This window comes from Castanea sativa, chromosome 4, assembly GCF_040712315.1.
Source record: "Castanea sativa cultivar Marrone di Chiusa Pesio chromosome 4, ASM4071231v1".
In the NCBI taxonomy this organism is placed as follows: Eukaryota; Viridiplantae; Streptophyta; class Magnoliopsida; order Fagales; family Fagaceae; genus Castanea; species Castanea sativa.
Genome location: NC_134016.1, coordinates 24,745,538 through 24,767,656, shown reverse-complemented (window position 1 = coordinate 24,767,656; position 22,119 = coordinate 24,745,538). Strand labels below are relative to the sequence as shown.

The 22,119-nt window shown below is 35.6% G+C and overlaps 1 protein-coding gene across 1 annotated transcript; it reads left to right on the top strand.

Moving 5' to 3' along the window:
- The first annotated feature begins 904 nt into the window (after positions 1-904).
- LOC142632282 (uncharacterized) lies at positions 905-14,713 on the top strand. The gene is made up of 4 exons (XM_075806717.1): positions 905-1,205; positions 1,292-1,374; positions 14,205-14,260; positions 14,404-14,713. Exons 1-4 carry the CDS (start codon positions 1,034-1,036, stop codon positions 14,480-14,482), a joined length of 390 nt encoding a protein of 129 aa, XP_075662832.1. The 5' UTR covers positions 905-1,033; the 3' UTR covers positions 14,483-14,713.
- The last annotated feature ends 7,406 nt before the right edge of the window (positions 14,714-22,119 follow it).

Sequence of the window (22,119 nt, the reverse complement as noted above, 5' to 3'; positions counted from 1 at the left end):
TTATACTAAGAGATTTGTAACTTATCTGGCAGCTTTAAGTAATTTCAGTAGTGAAATTTATAATTCAAATATCTTCTTTCTCGTTGTAATTATTGAATTATCACAAAATTAAAAATTAAAAAAAAAAGCAAATATCTTCTTTCTCATTGTAATTATTGAATTATCACAAAATTAAAAATTAAAAAAAAAGCAAATATCTTCTTTCTCGTTGTAATTATTGAATTATCACAAAATTAAAAATTAAAAAAAAAGCAAATATCTTCTTTCTCGTTGTAATTATTGAATTATCACAAAATTAAAAATTAAAAAAAGAAGTATAAACATTTTTTTATGTGAAAAAATACGGGCTTTATTAAGTTAGTCCGACTTATTAAAGTACTCACATCAGTCAATATATAATAGCATAAATGATAAATTTTACACACTCAATTCTAAAAATCATCCACATTAATCTATTTAAACTTATGAAAAATTTAGATTATTACTCTAATAACCGTGTAAATATATATGATTACTATCACGTGCAGATCTATTTTTTAATATCTCTTTACTCATATACACAAATAGAGAAATGGTTTGAAAGGGTAATAAAAAAATTGGTAAAAAAAATTATATTTGATTAAAATGTAGTATAAAATAGATAATTTGATGAAGATGTTTCTCAAAAATAGTTGTGTAAAAAATAAAAAAAGTAAAATCTTTATACTAACAGTGACAAAATTTATGAAAAAAAATTATATAAAATAGAAAAAATAAATTCTTATATTAAAATAGACATCAATTTTTACACAAGTAGGGATGGAAAATGACTCTGTTCTAGCCCGGGACCAAAACCAAACCCGGCCCAACCGGTTTGGAAAGTATGGCTCTAGACACACAGCAACACCCACGCCCACGGTCCACATTGTCACACTCTTGGTCATTAAGAAAAGCATCAACAAGAAGAAGAACAAAACCCAAATCTTATCAAATCAAAGCCGAAAGGAAGAAAGAAATCACAAAAGAGAGACTAGGAAGAAGAAAGAAGAGAAAAATGGCGTTGCAGTGGATGATACTGACGTACGTGGTGGCAGCGGAGGCGGTCATAGCTCTACTCTTGACTCTGCCATCACCGAAGGCCATAAAGTCTACTATCGTCTCTTTCGTTTCCCTCATTCTCCAACCTGCTCTCTTCATTGTCCCCTTCGCTGGCTTCCAGCTCCTAGGTCTCTCCTCTTGCTTTCTTTCCTTTTTTTTTTTCCTGTGATTTTGACTTTTAGAGATTGTAATGGTTTTGTGATTTTGTTTCTAGATATTTATTGGAAGAACGAGCATCGCTTGATGTGCAACTCTGAGATCTGCACTTCTTCTGAGAGAGATCGCTATGAGAAAACCGTAATCTTTTTCTTCTTTTCTCTTACTCTTTTGTTGGCTTTGAAATTGAATTTTTTTTTTTTTTTTTTTTGAATGAATTCTATGTTTTCCATATATATATATAGCAATAACCATGCTGAAAGTTTGTGAAATTTATATAATATAATTATTGTTAATTAAGTTTTGATTCTTTTCGAAAGTGTAATTGATTAACCGAGATGTTGTAATTGCGATGCTAACTTCGAAAGTTTCTGTGGCATTACTAAGTTTAAGATGAATACTTATAAATAATTATAAAATAAAACTAAGTTAAAGATGGATTTGAGCTTCGAATTTTAGATGGGAGATTAGAAATGTGGTTTCTTTTTGTGTGTATTTTCCCTCTTGGACAACTAGGAGAAGATTGCAATTTTTTATTTTATTTTTTTTAAGCTTACAAATGTTTAGGACTTAATTTTAGAGTGTCTGTGATAACTGAAATTGTGAATTGGGGATTCCAAGCAGAGTACAAAAATATTTGATATGAACATTTTAAGTGAGTTCATGATGAAATTTTGAACAAAAGTTTCACTGAGGGCATAGCACTTTGTACAATTTTCTAGCACTCTTCTAGTCCTCGAATTACTTTACCTTTTGATTTTTTAGTTATCTGTGTGGGGAATTGAGTTATGGGTGGTTCCACCTTTTTCTTCATTGAATCCAAAACTTTTGAGATTTCCATTGTGGAGGGGGGTTCTTTTTTCTCTTTACGGATTTTTGAGAGAGGACATTCCTCAATGCGTTCTGTGTTTATGGGGAAGGAGAGTGCACTTCGACTCATGATCCTTCTGGAGGATTTATACTCTAAGAAATCACCTGATCAATATGTTAGAACATTTAGAGAAGGTAACTTGGTGTACATCCTTCAACTGGGGTCAAATGCACATGGTAAGTTTCTTATGGTATCAGAACTTCTTCATGGTCGCCGGAAGGGTACTATAGTGATACCAGAAGGAAGATTGGGTTGTGGTTGGCACTATTTCGGCATTAATCTGAGGAAAATATTGAGACCAGCCTCTCTGGTCAGCCAGGGATCTTCTCGGAGAACAAAGGGGGCTACAGAGGTGGAGGCGCCGGCGGAGGGTGACAGATCCCTTTTGCATGGTGGCGAGATAAACCAAGGGAAACCAAACACAGATATCTCATCCTATGCATCAGTGGTGGTGGGGCAGAGGAATAATACCACCATCAGAGGGGTTGAAGGGAAGAAGAAAGCTGCGTTGGGAGGGGTGAAGATTTGGTCAGAAGGCAGTCGCAATCTCAGCAAGAATAGTGTCCTAGGACAGAGGGAGCAGGTTGGAAAGAAGATTGTGTCAGATTCAAGATGTGCTTACCATGATTCTTGCAAGGCTAGTACTCTCGGGCAGAGGGAGCTTCTAGGGGTGAAGATTTTGTCAACGGTAAAGGATATAGATAGTGATGGGAAGAAATCTGAGTTAGCATTGGACCTCTTTATGCGATTGGAACGTGGGTTTGACGGGAGTTGGGCCATTGTGTGGTCTGAGGTAAATGAAGTGGGCCCAAAATCATTTAAACCCTCAAAGCCCATTAAACATATTCCCTCCAGCCCCAAAGTTCCAGCCAAGCCCAGTAGAGAGTGGAGGCCATGTCAAAGTCCAAAAATGTTGAACCCAGCCCACTGCCAGAGAACTGATGTAGTTTCGGGATCCAGAATGAAGATGATGATGGAGGATCGGGTTCCGAGAGTGGGTCTAGTGGGCTCGTGTTCAAGGGAGGAAGAGACGTGGCCGGCGACGAAGTGTGGCGAAGACCCAGTGACCGGAACTGTTGGTGAGGCCCCTAGCGGCGCCGATAAAGCTTTTATCGACGCCGGCAAGGAGCTGACTGGGCTTTCGAGCCCGGATTCCGGTCCGCCTCATCGAATGGGGTTTTTGGAGGCAGGTGTCACGGCGACTTGGTGGGCGCTCGGACTTGGTTAGGAATGGGCCGGTGAGCGGTGGTCGATGCCTTTTGTAGATTTGGGTAATATGTTGGAGGTTCGGCTTGGGGAAGGGAAACAATTGTGGAAGAGGTGGTTTCGATTGGGGATTTTCGGTAGATTCTGGGCTCTCCATTCTTCCTAGGGAGTCCAATGGGGGGTGGTCGGTGGTGGTGGCAGTGGAGAGAACGATAATTGTGTGTTGGAATCGTGAACCTCTGTCTCTTTGGGTTCCTTTTGATCCAAACGTGGGTACTTTGACTCGGGAATTTGTAGAGGGAGCACGAGAGGAATGTATACGGTCACACTCGGATTGGGTATCCAAGGCGATGAAAAAATTCTGTAAATTGGTGGGGTTCCCTATTGTGAAACATGAAGATCAATGTTTGGCCCTTTTTAGCATTCTAGAACGGGTACCTCAAGGTGAACGACAAAGAGGTGGCTAAGAGACACTGTTAAGTCGGGGACACGAGGCCTTAGGGAGCTTAAGGGGCTGATTTCGAGATGTCAATTATGAGGGGCCATTGCTAGGAGTAAGAGCGAGACTCTTTGACTGATTTGGGGGGTGCTAGTAGTTTTAAATGACGATACGTTGCTTTCTTGGAATGTAAGGGGGCTTAATAATCCCGGAAGAGAGAGGTGTGTAAGAACCTCCTAAAAGAGTGGAAGTGCGATTTTGTGTGTATTCAAGAAACGAAAGTTTCGTCTATTGATGGGGTCTTTGTTCGGAGTTTATGGGGTAGCCCGTTCACGATTGGGGTGCTTTGGATCTTGTACGGTCCTCGAGGTGGGGTCTTCTTGATTTGGGATAAGAGGGTTTTTGAGAAGTTGGATTTTAGTGTGGGTCGGTTCTCATCGGTGTATTGCGAGAGGAGTGGTGGATGATTTTGTGTGGGCTTGTTCGGGTGTGTATGGACCTAATGACAATGGGCAACGGCCTAATTTGTGGGGGAGGCGTCTCGGAGTTCGCGCTAGGTGGCTGTGGCGTGGTGTACGGTAGGTGATTTTAATATTATCGATATCCAAGTGAGAGACTTGGGTTTGTGAGACTTTCGGCCCCGCTATGCACGCATTCTCGAGATTTCATAGAGAATAATTCCTTAGTTGATTTACCTTTAGAGGGGCTTCGTTCACTTGGTTTAGAGATTCCGGTCTTCCCTGCATGTCAAGAATCGACGGGGCCTTGGTCTCTCTGATTGGGAGGAGCACTTCGAGAATGTATCCCAACGGGTGCTTCCCCGTATTCTTTCGGACCACTTTGCCCCATACAACTGGTGTTGTTCGGCGTGGGCGAAGTGCATTTAAATTTGAGAACATGTGGTTAAAGGAAGAGGGCTTTGTTGATAGAGTTAAGCGATTGGTGGGGTAGCTACGGTTTGAGGGCTCTTCCAAGCTTCATCTTGGCCCAAAAGTTGAAGGCTCTAAAAGCGGACTTAAAAAAAGTGGAACGAGAGAGGAGTTTGGTGATTTGGCTTTTAGAAAGAAGAAATTGTTGGCCAGGTTGATGGGGTTAGATCGAGAGAGGAGCTAGTGGGTCTTTCTAGTGAGGATCGGATTCGGCGTCTCCATCTCAAAGGGGACTTTGAGCACTTGGCTATTCTTGAGGAGACTTCATGGAGGCAAAAGTCGAGAGCCTTATTCGTGAAAGAGGGAGATAATAATACTCGGTTTTTCCATAGATTAGCAAACTCCCATAGAAATGCTAATCAAATTAAAAGGATGGAGGTGAACGGTATCCTTTATGAGGAAGAGAATGATGTTCGCTCTCGAATAGTCCTCTTTTACCAAGAGTTGTATAAGGAAGCGGTGGGGCGTCTTCTATGGATGGGTTAGAATTTGCCCGTATTGAAGAGGGGGATCGGGAGTCTTTAGAGAAGGAGTTTACAAAGGAGGAAGTATTCCAGGTTCTAAAGGAGATGGAGGGGGATAAAGCCCGGGTCTGACGGCTTTACCATGGCCTTTTTTGGAATTGTTGGAGTGTCGTGGAAAGGGATGTAATGGATTTTTTTGAAGATTTTCATCGGCATGCTTCGTTTGAAAGGTCTTTAAATGCTTCGTTCCTCACTTTAATTCCTAAGAAGTGCGGTGCTTAGTTAACATTAAAGACTATCGCCCCATTAGTTTGGTGGGTAGTGTTTATACATTGTCTAAGGTCTTTGGCCAATAGGATGAGAAGGGTTTTGGATAATCTCATTTACGAGACTCGAATTCGTTTGTTGGCGGAAGGCGGTCCCGGATTACATTGCTTATTGCTAATGAATGTTTGGATAGCGAGGTTGAAGAGCAAAATTCCGGGTGTGGTTTGCAAGCTGGATATTGAGAAAGCTTATGATCACGTTAAGCTGGGAGGCCTTGTTTTATTTGGGCCGGATGGGTTTTGGGGAGAAATGGAGGAGGTGGATTAAAGCTTGCGTTACGTACGTTCGATTCTCGGTCCTTGTAAATGGTTCCCCGAGGGATTTTTTGGTAGCTCTCGTGGGTTGAGACAAGGGGATCCGCTATCTCCGTTGTTATTTCTTTTTGATAATGGAGGTTTTAAGTGAGGTGTTGCGAGAAGGCAGAGGAGTGTAATCTTATTCGGGGTTTCCGGTGGGAGCATGTGAAATTCCTGGGGTGAGTATTTCCCATCTTTTATTTGCGGATGACACCATCATTTTTTGTGAGGCCTCTAGGGAGCGGCTTAAATCAATTAAGGCTGGTGTTGTCTTGTTTTCGGGCGTTCACGGGTTTGAAGGTCAATGTGGGGAAAAGCGAGATTGTCCCAGGTGGGGAGGTGACTAATCTTGATGCTTTGGCTAATGTGCTACAATGTAGAGTAGGCAAATTGCCTATGAAGTATTTGGGGATGCCATTGGGTTCTTCTTTTAAGTCCCCCTTGATCTGGAATCCTATTTTGGAAAAAATGGAGAAGAGGCTCTCTGGGTGGAAGTGTCTCTATTTATCTAAGGGTGGGAGGCTCATGTTAATTAAGAGCACTCTCTCATGTCTCCCGACTTACTTTCTATCACTCTTTACTATTCCTAAAGCTGTGGCGGCTAGATTGGAATATATTCGAGGAGGAAGTTCCTTTGGGGGTCTTCGGAGGGGGATTCAAATATCCTTTGGTGGCACAGGAGAAGGTGTGTATTCCCGTCGAGAAGGGTGGATTGGGGTTAAGAAAGGTGGTGTCGTTTAATCGGGCTTTATTAGGGAAGTGGTTGTGGAGATATGGCCACGAAGATACTCACTTTGTGGCGTCGTGTTATTTCTTCTAAATATGGAGAGGGGCTAGGGGGTGGAGGACTAAGGCTTGCGGGAGGTCCCATGGGTGCGGCCTTTGGAGAAGCATTAATGAAGGTTGGGAGAATTTTTCTAAGCATCTTTCATTTGTAGTGGGGGAAGGCACTCGTATCCGCTTTTGGCATGACGAATTGGGTTGGTGATGCTACTCTAAAAGTTCTCTATCACGAGCTTTACGAGTGTTCATCGGTCAAGGATGCACGTATTTCGAAGTTTTGTGGATTCCGAGAAAGTGCGTTAGAGTGTGGAATATAACGTTTTATAGAGCTTTTGAGGATTGGGAGTTGGCGGCTTCGTATTCTCTTCTCCGGCTTATCCAAGCTCGTATCCCTCAGGGTAGTAGGAGAGACATCCTTTATTGGAGGCTCAAAGGGGATGGTATGTTTGATGCTCGGTCTTATTACCTAGCGATCCGGGGTGCTTCGGATTCTTGGCTTCCTTGGAAGGGGGTTTGGAAACCTAAGATCCCTAAGCGGGTGGCGTTCTTTCTGTGGTCTGCTGCTCATAGCCGGATTCTCACCCTGGATAACCTCATGCTTAAGGGTAGGCCTTTGGTTAATAGGTGTTGTTTGTGTTGCATGGATGGGGAGTCGGTTAACCACCTTCTCCTGCACTGTCCTGTTACCCACTCTCTATGGTATTCGATGCTTCAGGCCTTTGGGATTCCTTGGGTTATGCCAGGATCGGTGGCGGAATTGATCTCTTGCGGCATCGGTGGCATGGAAAGGATAAGTCGGACATATGGAATTTGATTCCAGGGTGCTTAATGTGGACTGTGTGGTTGGAGCGGAATCGCCGTTCCTTTGAGGACAAAGAGAAGACCTTGTTTGAGCTAAAGCTTTTATGCCAGCGTAATCTATTAGAATGGTCTCGGTGTTGGGGGTTTACTAATTGTTCTTCTCTCTCAGTGTTTATGTCCTCTCTTAGCTTTGTTCCCTAGTAGTTTTTCTCATTCTCTTGTTGTTCATCATCATGAACTTCTTGTATGTCTTTCTTTTTCTTTTCTATATAAGCTTTCTGATTACTTATCAAAAAAAAAAAAAAGTTTCACTGAAAGTAGGTGTGTGTATTCTGTAATGAAGTTGGTTTCTTGTCCACCAATGGTAATGGTTGGTATCCTAATATAAATTAAGTAGGTTTGGGCAAGCTTGCCCAATAATAGTTATTATCCAAACCAAACAATTTCTAGTTATGCTTTCAGTTTATTTTTTCATTGATAAATGTATATTTTCCCTTTTCTAAGTTTGGGAAGATTTGGCCTGATACCAACTTTTCACTAGATTCAGGATGTTTAGTTTGCACTGAAGTTTTTTAATTGCTTAACTGCAGATTTGCTATTTGGATTTTGTATGTTTTGGTTATGCATAATAATGAATCAGTGCTAAATTTTCTTTGTCTGCTAGGGATGAAATTTACGTGGTATTTATTATACTCTGTTATCATTTGGCATATTTTCAAACAATTGGTTAGTTATGATTTATGAGGACCTAGCAGAAAGTTGATGTATGTCTTATGTGTGTAGTGTGTACCTTCTCTTTTGAAGCTCTACTAGGGAATGTGATGTAGGATAGATAAGGCGGCTGTTTACATTTGCCTGTGGTGGGTTAACCTTAGAATTTTAGAAGGTTAGGGTTCAAAGATTCACCAAGGTTTTGAAATGATGGGGAACGGGGAAAAGAGTATTGTTTCTTGAAGCAAACAGGTGTCAGAAATGTCTGGACAGAAGCTGTATTCGTGAATTTATAGGGGAAATATGTGGGGTTTTAGGGTTTTGATAGTCAAGGAGAAGGGCTTAATTTGGGTTGCTAAGAGACAAGAAAAGATGGACTTGTATTGCCGTTTATGGGCTTTGTGGATGGTGTTGTGAGCAGTAATAGTACACCAATGAAGAGATTGGGGGGATGGGGAGGAGAGAAAGAGAGAAAAGAGTAGAACACTCTATAATGCAGTACAAAATCTGTTGCCAATGAGCTCTAGCTCAGCTGGCACATCCTCCCCTTACAAGTGCTTGCCAAATGACGGGCAAGTTTGTGGGTTCAGGACCCACCTAGTGTGTGTATAACTTACCAATATAAAAAAGTCCACTACAATAGCTTTAGTGGGCTTTGATACCATATGGATACAGGACATAAGCCTTAATGATTTTTATAACAATTTTGATGTTGGACTTTTAGGACTTAGTACTAAATTAGGGTTCGCAATGAGATCTTGTAAGGTAAGACGATGAATAGAACAAGAAACAATAAGATAAACCCTAGGTATAACGCCAAAATTTTCTAAGTACTCACACTTAAGTAGGAGAGGGCAATCACTACTAGAAGGATTAGGACTCCAAAATTAATTTATTCTTAGAAAGACTAGAATTCCTAGTAACAAAGAAAAGTAATTATGGACTACTAACTCAAATAGAAAAACGACTCAAAACATAAAATAGTACTCATGGGCCTCTAGTACAGCTTATTCTAGAAAATCTAGAACTTACCAAACTACCCCTATTTTTAGCAGAACTTTATTAAATTGAACCAGCAACACCTAAACTTACCGAATACTAAGATTCACTAGTAAATAAAGTAGTCTATGAAAGGTGCCAAGAAGGCCCCACATCAAAACTAGACCACAATTTTTGAATCTTTTAGTATTTAATCTAGTTTTTCCTCAAACTCTTTACTATCTGCATTACTCTAGGCACTCTTGCCTCTCATGTCACTCAATATTCCATTAATCAAGTTTAAATCTATGAAGCATATGTAGATACTTTATAAGCACTCAATGAATTCTTCCATTAATCAATTTTAGATTCAAAGCCTTGACCTGTGGACAGAGGGAGATGCATCTTGGACAAGTTGGAGTCGTCCCAGAAATTGTGAGTACTCCTCATGTCAATGAGGATCACCACCAATGCCTTTAATTTGACCCAAGATTCTCATTGCTTGCAGGCTAGAGTTCCCTATTATGGCATGGAGAAAAATCTCCAATATTTCCGCTCCTTACTCTTCTTGTTGGGCAACAACTATTTCCTAAATTTATTCTTCTGAAAAACTCTCTGCTTGCGCCTTTGGAATGGATTGAACTCCTTCCATCAACAGCTTTTGTGTTTTGCAGCTGTGTCATTTGTTGGTGCATTTAAAGCACAATTCCTTTTTTTTTCATTCCCCCATTTGCGCTAGAGAGATTCTTTATAAGGGAACCTTAGGTTGAGTCAACCTTGACATCATACTTGGACTGGTATCTAGATTTTATTGATCTCTCATCAAAGGTAAAAGTATCATCATGTGAGCCCATTAGTAAACTTTTGAGCTATCTAGGAGTACCTCCTATTTGCTTTAATACCACTTTTGGAGCCCCATTATTTATTGTAGCCAAGAATCCTTGTATTTCCTAGATTAGGAACCAGTCTATATGGTCGAAACCTCTCAAATCTAAAAACCAAAATTTGATAGCCTGGATTATATGTTTTTTTCCAAAAAGAATTTATAGGTCAAAAGGCAACCTTGAAAATACTCAGGTATGGAAGCTGGTGTCAAAGCTACTCCTTTGTAAAGGCTTCTAGAAATAGAGACAATTTTCATTCTAGAGTTCCTTTCCAATGTTGACAATGTGAAGAGTCTGACGAGATTTTATAGCAGTCTCTTGGCGTACTCCTCTTATTTGCTTGAATTTGGATGAAAGATCTTTCTTGAAGATGTGGAGTGGAGACTTAGTAGTCATTGAACTGCATCTTGATCATCCCCTTAATTTGGGTTCTTTTGTTTTTGTTTTTGTTTTTGTTTGTATGTGTGTGTGTGTGTTTTCTCTAGTTTTTTGTTTTTTGATTTGTGTTTTGTTTTTATTTTTATTTTTTTGTTTTCTCGGTTTTTTTTACCAAGAGTTTGTTAGCTTTGGCATCTCCTGGTGTTTCCAATGAAGCCATCCAAGTTTAAAATCCCCCCACCCCTATTGTAATTATCGAATTATCAAAGAATAAAAATTAAGCTGCTTGAGAATAGCATTCAAGGATGTTTTAACCTTGCTTAAGCTTCTCAAATCTTTTGGGGGACTAGGACATGAGAAATATATGGTAGTTTTATGTATTCTATTGATATTAAGGGACCGTTTGGTAATGTTGTTCTAGTAATGTTATTTGTATTTTTTGGAAATATGTGTGGGTGAAAAAGTGTGTAGAAATATGTGTAATATTATTTAAAAACTGAAAAGTGTTGTTTAAACTACCGTACCAAACGGCCCCTAATTTTGATGTCCTCAGTTGGATTGATGTCAAAGGCTCAAGTTGCATTGAAAAAGTGACACTTATGGGGGGAAGTGAGAAATTAATTCTAGCAGGAATTGATTGATTAATGTATGGAGTAAAATGTACTAAGAACTATCAAAGGCATGCACATGCATGTGCACACATACTCTCTCATTCTTGAATTGTACATAATATATCTAGGAGAGAGATATTCATATTCACTAGACCCATTGGTAAGTTCAAGATATAAAAATGCTAGAGTTTCCAAATATGGACATGTTTATAAGGGGGCTTCGTGCATAAGGGAGTAGCCCATAGTTGTATGCTACCTCCACCACTAGTTATCTAAGATCCTAGGCACAAATCCAAAGCAAGATTGAGTGAATAAAAAAAAACATATCCCAGAGTAATAACTGTAGTTGCACATAGAAATTAAAAATATTTTATCACTATGAGAAACGATGCAATCAACTAAATTATTAGTATGATAGGATTTCAACCACTCAAAAACAGTCATTTAGCATACCAGCTGAGAGAGCATGAATTGTATAAGACATAATGAAGTGAAGGATACCCCAATTGTTCCAGCCCTTCTTGTGGTGCTTTGGTATTGGGGTTCAAACCCACTGGCAGGTAACTCATGAAGACGTTGATTAATATCATAGTTCAACATATTTCATACCTTGCAAGACAGTGTGCACCATTGCACTTTAAGCTGTGCCTGATTTTAGGCTTTTTGCCTAGGACATACTTAAGTGCTTCATGTGTTCCCTCAACAAAAAATTGTGCTTCATGAGAGCTTTGCTGCACTATGAATTTTTAGTAACAATGACACACATACAATGAAAACATGGTGGGATTTATCTTGGATATCTTGTTAGTTGCATATGTGGGTGTTTATTATAATGGGGATGATGCACTAATCAAAAGAAAATTATAATGGGGATGATGCAGACAACTATGCTTCCATTCTAGACCTTGAGATTGATGTCTGTATTTCTCATATAATGCTGAGTAAGAGCATTCGCATCAGTCCGTCTAAAATTTTCCGTCTATTTTACCATAAAAACCTAATGTTTCTATTTTACACAGTCGCTTTTTCAAAATACTCACGTCAGATTATCTATTATACTCTATTTTAGTTAAATAATATTACTTATTAATATCTATCTATTTCATTTATATCGCTTTCTCTCTCTCATCTGAACTGTCTCTCTCTCAAATCTCAATTCCAAATCTCCAGCCCTCCCTCAACTCTCTTCCTCTCTCATATCCAAAACCCAAACACTCACACATGGTGGCAGATCCGGCTGCTGTGGCAGATCCGGCTGCTGCAGCAGCAGTGGAAGATCCAGCGGCAGCAAATCCAACAGCGGATCCGGATCCGGATCCGTGAAAGTTGGGTTTTTCACATGGGTCTTTTGTTGGGTTTGGGATGGATTTTCCGGTGGGTTTGAATTGATTTTTTGAGTTGGGTTTCCTGGTGGGTTTGGACTATTTTTGAGTTGGGTTTCCGATGAGTTTGGATTAATTTTGAGTTGTGTTTTCTGGTGGGTTTGGCTTGATTTTGAGTTGAGTTTTCTAATTGCTTGTGTTGATTTTGGTTTAATTTTCTATTGATTTTGGCTCGATTTTGTGGTGGATTATCAATTGTTCAAATGGGTTGTGTTGGTGGTGGTTGCGTGGTGGTGGGTTGGTGGTTGGGTGGTTCTCCTCTTCTTCTTCTTCCTCCTTCTTCTTCTTATGTTCTGCTGCTGCTTTGCTGTTGTGGACATTGGGCACGAGAAGTAGTCTGACAGAGGAGAGACCAAAAAAAGAAAAGAATAAAGTATTATTATACACAGCTACAGTAAATATACACATTTTTACACTCACTGATGTGGGTAGTTTTGAGGGAAAATTGTGTAAATTGTCACTCTTTGTATTTTAGAAGCACTGGTACCCATTATTGTAAATGTGAAGCCTACTAATTAGGTGATCAACTGTGACTATTACTCTTTCCACAAGTGTGGTTTCATACCTTAATACTATAAAACAGTTAGTCTTTTTGAGTTCTCTGTGCATTAATTAGTAGGGTTGTCTCCAAACCTGTGGTGTCAAATTTCTTTACATAATGTAGGATTTTATGCCTTCTATATTTTTTTTTGGACATGCTCAGTGTTATTGTTTTTGGGTATGGGGTGCAGACTGCAGAGGGGTCTGGTATTGCAATAATATGTTTAGAAAGAGACGTATTCAACATTTTGAGAATATTCTTGTCACTATATATATTTTTGAAGAGACAACAAAGAAATCTATTATCAAGCTAAAATATAACAGGAAGGAGTTATCACAGTGGTATACTGCACTTTCTGTTGGCTTATTTCCCCAACTTGGATAGGAAAATGCATTTTAGATGTATGCAATAGAGAATCTACTATGATACAATCTCCTATGTCTAGGAAAATTAAGAATACTGTTGATTTTCTACTGATAGGGAATTTGAAACAAACAGAACCTAATTGGGTCTTTCTTTTTCCCCTTAAAATAAACTCAAAGAATGAAAATTTCAAAACAATTTGACTACAATAAGCAGTGAGTTAATTATGGTTTAGCAATTATGGGATTGCATCTGCCAATGCACAAACGCCTTCACTATTGCCAGGTTTTAAATGGAATACCCAAATATTGGTTCAAGTAAGCACATGGATCTAATTAATGAGCTTTTACTCAACTGGCACTTCCTAAATCCTCCCCTTATAAGTTCTAAAGGGTGAGGTCATGGGTTCAAGACCCATTGGGTGCATACGTAACTTACCAATTAAAAAAGTTAGGACATGGATCTACATTGTAGTCAGGTTCTGTGAAGAATGAGCATGCTCAGGGACAAGGTGTCAAGTGTTTGGAATGTGTTAGACATCTCTTGAACCCAAGACCTGGGGTTTATTCACCCAGTAACCTTATTACTTAGCCATTGGAGTACAAGGTACATGGTACATAGCCCATGGGCCTTGGATACACGCATGACGTGTTGGCCTACTTTGTAATATCTAATTTTAAAGGGTTTTTCTTCTGTAATTTTAGGAAGTATGGTGGTTTTTGTATTCTTTGAGATTTATAAATGACAAGGATATATGATTTTCAGAATGTTGTTTTTCATGTGATTTTAAAAGAATAGCATCTTTTCAAGGAAAAAAACATTAACAACAAAAATATCTGTTCAATTCTGTCCCTGTTTTGGTTCCATCTTTTCAAGATTTGGCAGTCTCCCATGTCAACATTATTTCCTGTGTATGGATGTGTGTTCGTACTTTGTAAGTTAAGTTGACTGGGCTAGAATGACTCTGTAATATTTCAATAAGCTTACCTTGGAGTTGTCTTATGCAGATATACAAAGCTCAAAGGAATGTCATTCTGTGTGCTGCAGCAATTCTTCTGTATTGGTAATTGTCAATCAATGATATTCTTGTGATCAGATCTTTTTTTTTGTGATAAGGCTACATTCAACATAAGTCATCAGATCCTTTATTAGGAGTCTGCAATTCATTGTCATTTGTGGTTCTTATGTCTTTGAACGTGGGTGCAGGTCTGTGTACCGCATTTGTAAGTATTACAAGGAGATTCAGAGCTTGGAGGCAGTGGAGAAGAGGTTTAAGGAGCAGTAACTTTCTTATCTGTGCTTTTATATGATATTAGTTGGAGATGAATGAGTTTATACTTGTCCACATTGTATGAAAAAGTGACATTGCCTCTAAATCATGTCATGAACTTCATGTATTTTCAATTGTGGCCATGTACTATGTGCTTGTGGCATGTTCTTTTGTAGTTGTAAGCTTCTTGCTATGCATTATTAATTGATACTAAATTACTAAGTAATTCAGTTTCTGTTTTGTTCTTTTTGTTCTTGCTACTTGTTGCCTTGCATAGAAAACTATTTTTTCACCTTGAGCTTTTGGAGACTTCGTTTACCTCAAGTTCTCTAATGTTAGATCAGTGATCAGTCTTGGATGAGGTTCATGTCATTGAAAATTTGCTTAAAGTGTTAAGAGAGGAAGATGCACAGCGGTTTGACACATGGGAGTTCTCAATTCTCTTCCGCGGTCATGAAAGGATTTGTAGGTCAAGGATTTAGAATGGCATTGGGGTTGGTTTAGCACTGGTAAGATAAATTGGGGAAATTACAGTAAATTCAACTGTAATGAGACCTACGTCACTACCTATTTTAATATGGGTTGATATGGGTTTATTTGGTAAAGTGAGGTGGGATAGGCGTTGGTCAATGGTCTTTAGAATTTGCCTACCCAAATTTAATAATTTCTTATTTTTGTTCACTCCCAGGTGCGATTTCATTTTTTATTTTATGTTTACTTTCAAAGCAAGATGTTAATTTCATTTTGATTTTTTATCTTAGAAATAATCTTTTGGTGGCTTCAGTGGACAGATTAGGTGGGAAATTGGTATACAAATAAGGTCTATTGTAGAACAGACCATTAAAATTTGTATCTAAATTTTGACTTGGCTTGAGGACTGCCTAAAATTTATAACATTGATTTCTTGGAACCTTGAATGATTCTCTCGTTTCTCCTCGCTACACTTTTTCTTTGAGTTTTAGGTTTTTGTGATCTGCAGTTTATGTTTGGAATTGGGGTTATTAATTTTTATCAAACCCTAACTTTTAGATCTTTATTTTTATGTTTATTCTGTTTTTAACGGTGAAATGATAAGGTGGGCTCCCTCGAGTGAGTTAGCAACAAAATTCAAACAATGATAGACACTATTGAAATAAGCCTAACTACAAGTGGGGTTACTATAATTACTCCTAAGATAATTCAATTATTGATTTGCAGGGAAGATCCTAGACCTGTGACTTTTATAATGGTTTTTGAACTTCCAAAATTGCGAAGCAGTTTAGAAAGAAACAAATACTCGGGTTTGCTACAAACTTTATTACAATTCATTTACAGTTTGATTGAGCGGCCAAGTTTCATGAAATCTTGAACAGAAACAAACACTTGTTCTATTTACCATATGCCAATTCTTAGAATCTTTCTCAACGTGAGTTATTATTATTATTATTATTATTATTATTATTTTTAAACTCATGCAAAAGCATTGGAATTCAAATAGAACAAGTTATTTGTCTATATATATATATAAAATAACTATGAGTATTTTTTTTTTTTTAATTTAAGAAAGAAGTAAGGTAACGTGAAATAATGTTTAAAAATGAGATAGGGATAGTATCCTAATTTTTAAAATTTTTCTATAGGTGAGAGTTGATAAAAGTTTGAAATTTTGAGTTTAAAATAAAAAGTGGTAATTCAAATTGGAGAAGAGAAGAAAAAGTCTAAAACTTAGGAAAAGTAAATTACTCTTTTAACGCTTTTTTTAAATTTAAAATTATTCAACTAAAATATTAGGGTATTTTAGGAAATTTAAGAATTTATATGAGAATATTTTAGTACGCAAAATGATGAAACTCAAATAAAGAATCATGTTATTAATAGTATTAGACTCATCACACGCACTTTGCCCGTGCAATTAGGCTCAAGGCAAAACCAAAAATCGATCAAAATAGGCTCAACGTTACAAAACATTTCAAAGGAATCAAATACATACCTCAATAGAAATTAAGACCGAGCTTGTAGTCGACGATCTCTGTCTCTCTTGCCAAGCTCTCCTTTAACAACAAACACCTTTAAATACATAACTCAATAAAAATTCTTTTCTCCATATAAATTAGATATAATGTACCATTAAATATTGAAATTCAGCGGATTTCAAAGGATGCTGCATTTGATTTTGTCATGAAACTGTTGGGTTTGTTAAATTAGAATGAATCTGTGAAGTAGGAATGTGAGAGACATGATATGCTTGATAGTGGCTAAAGGGAGTTGAGATACAGTGGGTAGATGCAATTTTAACGTGTTCAAATGAGGGCAATTTTGTACCGCAAGAAGTTAAAACCTAATGAGACATTTGAATTTATTGATTAGGATAAGAATTGTGATAGGTAAAAAAAATTTGAGATTTGAACAAAAGAAATATGATATACGTTAGCGTGGATGGATGAAGATTTGTGATAACTGTATAGAATTTGGATAACAAAAATTTTGGAATGTTTTAAAGAATTTAAACAAAAAAACATAAAAATTTCAGGATAAGAATGAGTAGTTTTTACGTGAGGTAGTGGATTTTTTTTTTGAAGAAGTAATTTTGTAATTTATTTTATAAACATAATTGAAGTATTTGAATTCAAGTAGATAACAAATACATATAGGAATCATACATTTGAATACAAATAGGTGGTGAGAATAAGGTTTTTTTTTTCTTTAGCACGCGAGAAGTAGTGGTTTTTTTTTTTTTAAAGAAGTAATTTTGTATTTTTTTTATAAACATAATTGAAGTATTTGAATTCAAATAGATAACAAATATAGATAGGAATAAGATATTTGAATACAAATGAGTGGAGAGAAAAACTTTTTTTTTTTTTTCCTTGTGTATACATAATTGAAGTTTTTATTTTTATTTTTTTATAAAACATAATTGAAGCATTTGAATTCAAATAGATAACAAATACAGATAGGAATTAGATATTTGATTTTTTTTTTCTTTTGTACATGAGATAGTATTACTCTTTTAACCTTTTTTGCTTTTTTTATAGGAAATAAAAGTAAACCAAAGAGTATGTTATTCGGAATTTGTATAAAGATATGTTGATACGCCAAAGTTGAAGACAAAATAGGTGAATCATCTTATTAGTAGTACACACACACACACATATATATATATATATATATATAAATTTTTATTCTTTAAAATATTAATGAATACCTCATTTGGGAAAGAAGAGGGGTAAATCATTATTATTATTTTTTAATTTTCTTTTCTTTTGAGTAATCTATATATCTATATATATATATATATATATATATATATAATATTATGTGAAACTGAGAGAAAATCCAATTAGAATTCAATTAGAGTATAATTTTGTATCATGTGTCCCATATAATCTAAGTTTTAAATTTTTGTGTCAAGTGAGTTAATTTAGTATAAAAATTGGATTTAATTAGATTTTAATTTTGCCCCATGTGTCCCATCTAACCTAAGTTTTTTTTTTATAAAAAAAAAGTTTGTGCCAAATGAGTTAATTTAGTGTAAAAAACGAGGATTCCAATATAAATAAATCATAAAAAACCTAATCATATAACTAAAAACAATTTAAATTTAAAAGTAATTTATGTAATATACCATGACTATATATAGTTACAGTCCATTACTAACTAGGTTAATGTGTGTGTGTGTGTGTGTGTGTGTGTGTGTGTGTGAAACCATAATTTAGAGAAAGTTCAATTATAATTAAAATTGGATTTTACTTTTGTTAGTTTTCCATAGAATTAAATTGTTTAGATTTTTGTTATTATTTTTTCTCTAAACTAATGAATATATTTTTTTTGTACAGTTTTTATTCAGATATTTGTATACGAGGATATTGAACGTAACAAACTATAATTAAGCTGAACGATCTCATACACCTATCCCCATTCAATTTAAGAGATATTATTTGACCAATTTATTAATTTATTTTGTGTTGTATTTAGTAGAATTTCACAAACAATAATTGTGAATTGATATTGTATATGTAGATTCAATAGTGATTTTCAAAATTATATACGTAATAATAATGTAATGAGAAACTTGGAATATTATGAAAATTGTAAGAAAAAACTATTTTAGTACCTGCAAATGCATACTAGTCAAATTATGTTCTATATGTTTAACAAACCAAAATAATATCAATAGCACCACTACAATTCATCATTTTCATGCATAAGCATGGGTTACATACTAATAGGAGTAAATGGTTATCAACTTGGGGATGTCGGCTGCTAACAATTAACCAATAAAATTAAAGCAACTTGATGATTACAATTAACCAACAAAATTAAACATGCTCTTTAAAATCCAGCAAGAAGTGCTTTTTTCAAAAGTACTCTTATATGATTCGGGCAAAGGACATTAAAAAAATTGGTTTTGAGGGCAGCTTTGCTTTAGTGGTTGGCTTTGGACCGGGTTAGAGTTAGCTTGTCCTTTCCTCTATGTATTGTCTGTTTTTTTCTGTGTTTTGTTAGTTTTTCTAGGTGACACTATATAAACCTATATACAATACATGTAAATGCGTTTTATTTATAATATTTCTATTTCAATTTTCTTCCTCCCCTCCCCTCAACCAAAAAGTGTGCCAAAAAAGAAATAGAAAGAAAAAAAAGTCTCTTTCTCTCCAAATCAATGAGCGATTGAAAGCAATCGCCCATCTAAACAAACAAGTGACATTCTTCAAACATTTGGCACACTTCCAATGTGTCAGAAGACTCAAAAGTCACATTCTGCCACAATTCTAAACTATATGGTGCAGTCTATTCATTTCATACAAATTTAAATTTCGTTACCAACATCTTTATCATATGATAATAGACTGTAAAGCCAAAAAGGGTCATGTGAGAGATTGATATTTCCTCTTATCCTACCAAAAAAAAAAAATCTGCCGAGTTTTTCCTAGCAAGGATATTTTATTATGAAATCAAAATGCATATAAAATAATATAGTCTTTAGTGCTTTTGTAATCTTTTATAAAAATAAATAAATAAAGTCTCTAGTGGTGTCTTTTAGTATTTACCTACAGATTAGTAGCATATTATTTATTTTCTTGAAGCCTCGAAACCAAGTACTTTTTAGAAAATTCAATCATCTTTTTTCATAAATATTATATATATATATATATATTGTGGGTTTAAGTTATCCCTAGTGTAACTCTAAGTAATATTACATCACTCAATATTTTTTAATTAAATGCGAGTTTTAACAATTCTACCATTAGATTACATTATCTTTGTATATTCTTGATATTTGCAAATTTTCATGGTAATAAAAAATTAATAGCCATGTCATCAATTAATTGTTTAAATTCAAATTTTTGTAGTTTAAAATAATGCATAAAATATGAGGTTATGGATTGAATAGTAAAAAACATCCAATTGACATAAAAATTGGCAAGAATGTTAAAAACATATAAAACATGTAATTCAACGATGGGATTTCCAAAATATGAATTCTATAATAAGTTATTAGGTGGTGTAACATTGTTTAGAATCACACCAAGGGTAACTTGAACCCAACCCACACCCACACACACACATATATTTATATATAACAAGAAAAGGAGAGATAGCAAGAACAAAGGTGATGATGGAGAAAGCAAGCGCGATGATAGAAGCAAAGATGATAGCAAGAGTGAGAAACGAAAAGACAGCAAAGGTGATCAACACAAGAGCACAAGACTAGGAAAATTTAGGATTTTCTGCTTCTTTGAAATTTATTTGGACTTTGAAAATGTTTATTTAAGAGATTAGTAGAGAAAAAAAACATTTAGCATAGAAATTATTCTAAATTCTCAATTATATTGTTTTTAGGATTCCTTTTGATGAAATAAGATAGATCATTCTGCTAGTATATATGTCCATTCCAATTAAGTCTGCTAGTGTCAAGTCTGTTCAAAACTCCCTTAATCTCAATAAAATGATTTCTGATTATACTTATTGGCTTTGAATGTTTTTATTTATTATATTAGTAATGAAACTTTTAATGATTGTATGGAATTAAAACAAGGGTATTTAAAACCTCTAAAAGAATAAACTCAATCAATTAATTTAGGAACTGATAGTGGGGGAGGGGGGTGGGATTCAAAGTTTCAAACCATGTATATGAAATACCACAAAGGATATCATTATCATTAGACTATTACTAAAACCAAAAATTATATATATATATATATATATATATATATATATATCTTACTTTACTTTACCTTTAAAAACATTTTTGCACACCCTGATAACAGATCAACCCAGCTCAAAACTGAACAACAACACATACTAGCCCATGCTTTCCCTTTCATATGCTTTTCATAGTTTTAAAGTTTTACATGTATGTAGGAATGGTAATTATGTAGCTTATTTGTTAACAAAACATGCTCATATATTACTTGGATTGAGGAGAACCTTTATTAGAACATGTTCTCTCAAATGATGTAATTTCTTTTCGTTCTTGTTAATGAAGTTTAAGTTTCTTATAAAAAAAAAAAAAACACATATCAGTTCATCCCGAAACTAAACAACACAAATGACAGAGCTCTCTCTCTCTCTCTCTCTCTCTCTCTCTCTCTCTCTCTCTCTCTCTCTCTCTCTCTCTCTCTCTCTCTCTCTCTCTCTCGGTATCTTTGACTCTAAGGGTAAATAGTGGGTGACGAGTTGTGAGTATCTCTCTTTATATAAATTTAAATTATATGTGTGCGAGTGTGTCTATTACATGTATGTGTATCATGTTATCATGTTATAATAACTTTTTGTTATAAAGTTAGAAAACTATAGTAAAGTTAGTGACTGTTTAAGCATTTGATTTGTTAAGTAGACATTTAGTATATTATTTATGTATGGATGAGTGTAACCATGTATGTCAATAATTAATACAGTGCCAGTAAGTTGAGTTTTGTCATCTAGTTTAAAAAAAAATAATGACAAATAGATAATGACAACTGCATAAAAATTAAAATGTTATACAAACTTAACCAAAAAAAAAATGGTCACACTTACCTATATTGACAATAGATAATGACATCTGATAATGAACTATCATGTAACGATTTCAAAATATGAAAACCTATAGAAAAAAAAAATTGTAAAACTTCATGTATTTGTGTATGTGTGTTTTTTTTTTTTCTAATATCAATAACTTGATATATTCAAATTCTCCTTTTATTAAATTTGGTTTAATTTAGGTTTCTTAACCAACCCTCTGAAAAAACAAATTTGGAGCTGCCACATACTTAAACCTAAATAACATAATAAGACATATAATTAATATAATTCAACATTGATCATTGGTAGGTCCATCTTCATTAGCCTTTTACCTTTGATGCGAAGGATGGCGTGTGATAATGGTGACTGTAAACATGATGGACGGAAAATGAAGGATCCACTACCATACCATGATAGATAAGGATAGACACGTTATTGGGAAGTTAGAACTAAACTAAAGTATGATCTTCCAATCATCATGTACACCTAAAAGGAGCTTCGGTGTATGAGTTTAAAACATGTGATGTTCAAGCTGTCGTTCGAAAGGGCTCACATTCAATGCATCCCCCACAATTCCTCTCTAAGCCACGTTAGAAACTCAAAATCAATCAGTGCTTGATCACTTTCAAATGATAATAATAGCCATGTCAATATGGTGTGGCATT

Excerpts from the sequence above, each read along its gene's own strand:
- LOC142632282 (XM_075806717.1), top strand. The coding sequence starts at position 1,034 with ATGGCGTTGCAGTGGATGATACTGACGTACGTGGTGGCAGCGGAGGCG. Across the intron at positions 1,206-1,291 it reads CGCTGGCTTCCAGCTCCTAG|ATATTTATTGGAAGAACGAG; the intron begins GTCTCTCCTCTT and ends TTTTGTTTCTAG. Across the intron at positions 14,261-14,403 it reads GCAGCAATTCTTCTGTATTG|GTCTGTGTACCGCATTTGTA; the intron begins GTAATTGTCAAT and ends ACGTGGGTGCAG.